This window comes from Chrysochloris asiatica, unplaced genomic scaffold (genome assembly GCF_000296735.1).
Source record: "Chrysochloris asiatica unplaced genomic scaffold, ChrAsi1.0 scaffold00005, whole genome shotgun sequence".
Taxonomy (NCBI): domain Eukaryota; kingdom Metazoa; phylum Chordata; class Mammalia; order Afrosoricida; family Chrysochloridae; genus Chrysochloris; species Chrysochloris asiatica.
In genome coordinates this window covers 17388037-17393092 of record NW_006408523.1, presented here as the reverse complement: position 1 = coordinate 17393092, position 5056 = coordinate 17388037, and the positions used below count along the sequence as shown (strand labels likewise).

Genomic DNA, 5056 nt, shown 5'->3' with positions numbered 1-5056 from the left:
CCCAGCTGCCGCCCTCCGGTCCGCCGCGGCCGTTTGGTGCTCTCTGACAGCAGCACCGTCCACAGACGCAGCCTCATCTCGTGCTTCCACGTTATCCTATCAGAGAAGGGGCGGGGCGGCGGGCTGCTGAGCCTATGAGCGCGAACCACGACCCAGGTGCACCCAGTAGGAGAGCGCCATGAAAGAAGGTGATTGGACGGCGGCTCTCAGGGGCGTTGCGTCAGCCGGGCCCCGCCCACCGCTGCCTGTCTCTGCTTAGAGCCAGCAGCTGCCGAGGCCCGAGAGCTAGCAACACTGAGCGAGCACCGCTGCAGCTTCGGCGCCGGCGGGAGCTAGTCAGCCCGGCACCATTCCTCCTCCACACCGCCCGCCTTCTCGGACATGGTGGCCCCCGGCTCTGTGACCAGCCGGCTGGGCTCGGTGTTCCCCTTCCTGCTTGTGCTGGTGGACTTGCAATACGAAGGTGAGTCCTCCTTGCCCTGGCCGGGGAAGCGGGCGCCCGGGCCAGGCCCTCCGGCGCCTCCCCGCCTGCGCCCGCTGCGATTCTCCGTGCGGTTCGGGCTGTGAGGCGGGAGCGGGCCCAGCCGGCGGCGCGGCCTGGGCCTCAGCCTACCTCGGAGCGGAGATCGGCGCTCGGTTCCGGGTGTGTTTGTGGAGAAGGCGAAGGGACCTGCGGGCCGCGTGTGCGGAGTGCGGAGCGGGGTCACCGGGCGCGCAGACTGCGGACATTGGCCCCTCGGCCCGGGGCTCGCTGTAGAACTGGCTTGTCCACTGTGAGCATGTTGGGCGCTGGGAGGCGGCTGTGAAGGTGGCCAGAAGGGGAGGTGGCTTTCGCTGTGGAGTTCCCGGGGTGTGTATCCGGCCGGGTGCGGCGTAAGGGACCTGACCGACTGTCCTGTCCGTGAGCCACCAGCTCATCGCTGGACACTGTGTTGCCGGTGTGGGAACCCAGGCAAGGCCCCGAGTTCCTGGTCTCCCAACTCCCAACACTGGCTGTCTTTACTTTCCCGAGTTCTCGGAAGTAAGACCCTCTTAAAAAGAGAGTTTTACTTCCATTTCACTTGAGCTGTGCATGTGGGAATATTGACTCGTTTTAACCGAATAGCAAAGGAGCTCTGGTAGCGTAGTGGTTACGAACCGGGCTGATAATCTCACGGTCAGCAGTTCAAAACTACCAGCTGTTGCGCGGGAGAAAGAGGAGGCTTTCTGCTCCCGTAAAGATTTACAGCCTCGGAAACCCTGTTGCTATGAGTTGGAATTGGCTCCACGGCACATAGCCACTGCCCAATAGTTGTCAGCAGAAGAGTAAGAATTACAGCCGAAAGTGCTCTTTTCATGCACCTAGCTTGGTTAGCGTGTGAAATATTAAAACATAATGAGTATCCCGGGCCGGGATCTCTTCTCACTGCCCCTTCACTCGGCAATAAAAAGGGGCAGTAGTAACGAGGTCAGATGAAACAGTTTAATATTTCATTGCCCCCCATAAAATGTACCAGTAGTAAGGAGGTTACATGAAGTATTTTAGTATCAGGCTCAGAGCGAGGAACTGAAGTTAGAAATTGTTTATGTTGAAATCTCCAAATTTTCTTTTTTTTTTTTTTAAGCTAACATTTCCCAATTTTTCGGGCTTATTCATGGTGGTAGCTACTCATAGTGATCCTGTTTAGGGTTTCCAAGGAGTGGCTGGTGAGTTTGAACCACTGACCTTGCGATTGAACCGACCTTTTGGTCCAGTGCTTATCCTACAGCGCCACACCAAGACTCCATAATTGTTGTTGGTCGAGTCAGTTCCGACCCATAGTGACCCTGTATAAGAGTTCCAAGGAGCGACTCGACTCGTGAGCTTGAAGTGCCAGCCTTGTGGTTCAAACCGGCTTTGCGGTCCAGCGCATTAACTCACAGTGCTACACCAGCTAGGACTTGGGAATCCACAGTCATGGTTAGTTTTTGTTGTTTCCCTGGTGACCATATTTTTTAGAATCACAGAACTTGTAGTTTGACAGCAAGGAGACAGAAAATTGGACAGACAGGCTGCCCCAGGAAACCTGGGGGAATGAGTTTGAACCATATGGATGGCTTTAAAGTAGGTCATGTCACATGTGAATTGATCCCACCCCTGCCTAGTTCCTATTATAGCATTTATGTCTGTTGTGGTTATTGTTAAATGCCTTTGAGTCTGTTCGGACTCATAGGGACCCTATCCTGTACAGGGTTTCTGAGGAGAGGCTGGTGAGGTTGAACTACCAACCTTGCAGTTCAAACCGACTTTGCAGTCCAGCACATTAACCCACAGTGCCACATTGTCTAAGCACCCCAAATCAAACCTGTTGTCAAGGAGTCAATTCCGATTCATAGGGACCCTATAGGATAGAGTTCATCCTATAGGGTTTTCAAGGCTGCCATTCTTTAAGTAGAGCAACTCAGCTGGTGCAGCAGGTAAAGCATTGGGCTGCTATCAGCAAAGCTGGGAGCTCAAACCCACCAGCCTCTCCATGGAAGAAACTTAAGATTGTCTGCCCTCTTGAAGATTACAGTCTTTGAAACCCTTAAAGAGCAAGTTCTACTATGTCCTGTAAGGTTGCTAAGAGTTGGAATTGACTCCATGGCAGTGGGTTTTGGGTTTAATCTTTTCAGGAGGAAGAATGCCACATCTTTCTCCTGGTGGGTCCAAACCTGTTGGTTAGCCACTGCCACAAGGGCCCCCTCATTTATGTCCAGTGGGTTTGGTTTCACCACCGGTGATACTTAATTTGGCCACTTAAGAGAAAGAACGTTGGCTAGTTTTGTTAGTTTTGCAGAGGTTGCACACATTTGTATAACTGCATTTTCCAATAGCTTGTGGACCACCGTTCAGAATGCTAATCTCTTTAGACTTCTGTAGGTTTCTTAACTTTTCATTTCCCTCTTGTGATATAATCCATTCAATTGACAACATCTTTTGAGAGCTTTTTTGTGTTGTAAAGTCATTGGTGGCATTTGTTAGAGTGCCACCTGCTTTAGGAGCATTGCTTGTGGCAAGCTGCAGGAACTTTGTATAGGTGATTGGGAAGAAAAAAACGATGTAACGGTTCATTGTGAAGGAGCTGAGGGTAAACCCCACTGGCACCAAGAGTTTAATTGACTTGATGAAAGTCCCACTGCTGTTAAGTCTAAGAGCCAGCATTTGCACTCACGTTATTTGCCTCTAAAGTTGATCTTGTACCAAGGGACTTCAAAAAGTTTGTGGAAACGTGGAATGAAAAGATAATGTAAACTGGATACTGGTAGAGTCAGCCAAGTGCTTGGCAGCAACACGTTAGCCCCAGGATTTCTAAGTGGTGGCACCTGAGAAAACCCAGCAATTTTTGTTAGCTCTCCGCAGTAATGGATAGGTAGGTAATTTCGTGGCACGTTTCACATGGTGGTTCTCAATCTCGAGTGTGCATTAGAATCCTGAATGGAGGACTGCTTTTTAAAACAGAGGACTGGCTTGGCTCCAGATTTTTTCTGAATCAGTATGCCTGGAATATTATATTTCTGGAAAGTTCCCAGGTGACCACACACTGAGAACGACTGGTACAATAAATCAGTTGTTATTGTTAGCTGATGTGGAGTATACTCCAGCTCGTGGTGACCTTGTGTGCAACAGAATGAAATGTTGTGTGGTCGCATGCATCCTACTTTCATTACTGGCATGTGCGTTCATGTGACTGTTGTACCAGTCCATCTCCCTTACTCCGTACTCACAAGACATGATGCCCACCTCTAGCCATTACCCCCTTCTGATGTTGTGTCCAAAGGAAGTGAGTCCGGCAGTGTTTTGTGGTGACCCTTATGGTTTTCATCGGGTAATTTTCAAAAGCAAACCAGCAATCCTTTGTTCCGAGTCTGTCTTAGTCTGGGAGCTCCACTAAACCCTGTTGGCATTGGAGATGCTGGTGGAGTAGTGTAAGGCATCGTTGTTGTTGTTAGGTGCTATTGAGTCAGCTACAGCTCATAGTGACCCTATGCATTGTATGGTCGTGCACTATCCTCACAATGATTATGCTTGAGCCCGTTGCTGCAGCCACTGTGCCACTCCATCTTGGTGTGTGTGTTGAGGTGGGGGTGGGGGGGAATTTACCTCTTTTCCCCTGACCTTCCACTTTACCAAGCATGATGTCCTTCTCCAGGGACTGCCCCACCCCCACCGCCACCCCCAGTAATGTCTGAAGTATGAAAGACGGAGTCTCGTCAACCTGTCTTCTAAGGAACATTCTGATTGTACTTGTTCCAACACAGGTTTATTTGTTCAGGCAGTGCATGGTACTTTCAATATTCTTTCCAACACTATAACTCAAACGCATCAATTCTTCTGTGGTCTTCCTTTTATTCATGGCCCAAATTTCACATATGGTACTGTGGGATAAAGCACTGGAAAGGTTGGTTGAACTATAGGGCCAGCAGTTCAAACTCACCAGTCGCTCCTTGGAAACACTATACAGGGTAGCTATGAGTCAGAACTGATATGACGGCACTTAACAATAACAACAATCCTGTTGAAAATCCCATGGCTTGGGTCAGATACACCTTAGTCCTCAAGCTGACATCCTTGCTCTTTAAGGCTTTAAAGAGGTCTTGTGTAATAGATTTGCCTAATACAGATGTTTGTTTGATTTGACTGCTGCTTCCATGAGTTTGATTGAGGATTCAAGTAAAACGAAGTCTTTGACAACTTCAGTCATTTCTCTATTTATCATGTTAATTATTGGTCCAGTGACGAGGATTTTTGTTTCTTAACACATTGAGGTACAATCTTTACTGAAAGCTGTCTTTGATCTTCATCTGTACGTTTTTAAATCCTCTTCACTTCCAGCAAGTAAGGTTGCCTCTGTACATAGCACACACATAATTTAATCCCTGGGTGGTGCAGATGGTTAACACGCTCTGTGATAATCTGAAGGTTGAAGTCTCTAGTCTACTCCAAGTCACCACAGAAGAAAAGCCTGGCAATTTACTACTGAAAAAATGAGCCAGAGAGAACAAACAAGATGGCGGATCGGGTGGACGTATAGCAGAGAGCTCCGCCAACAACAAC

General features: G+C 49.1%; 1 protein-coding gene across 1 annotated transcript in view; it reads left to right on the top strand.

Moving 5' to 3' along the window:
* Positions 1-257: 257 nt before the first annotated feature.
* The window catches only part of DNAJC3 (DnaJ (Hsp40) homolog, subfamily C, member 3), a 78736-nt gene continuing 73937 nt past the window's right edge, over positions 258-5056 (top strand). Inside the window, exon 1 of the mRNA XM_006831996.1 lies at positions 258-463. Within this exon, the coding sequence (XP_006832059.1) occupies positions 382-463 (82 nt within the window). The 5' untranslated portion in view covers positions 258-381. The remainder of the gene's footprint in view (positions 464-5056) is intronic.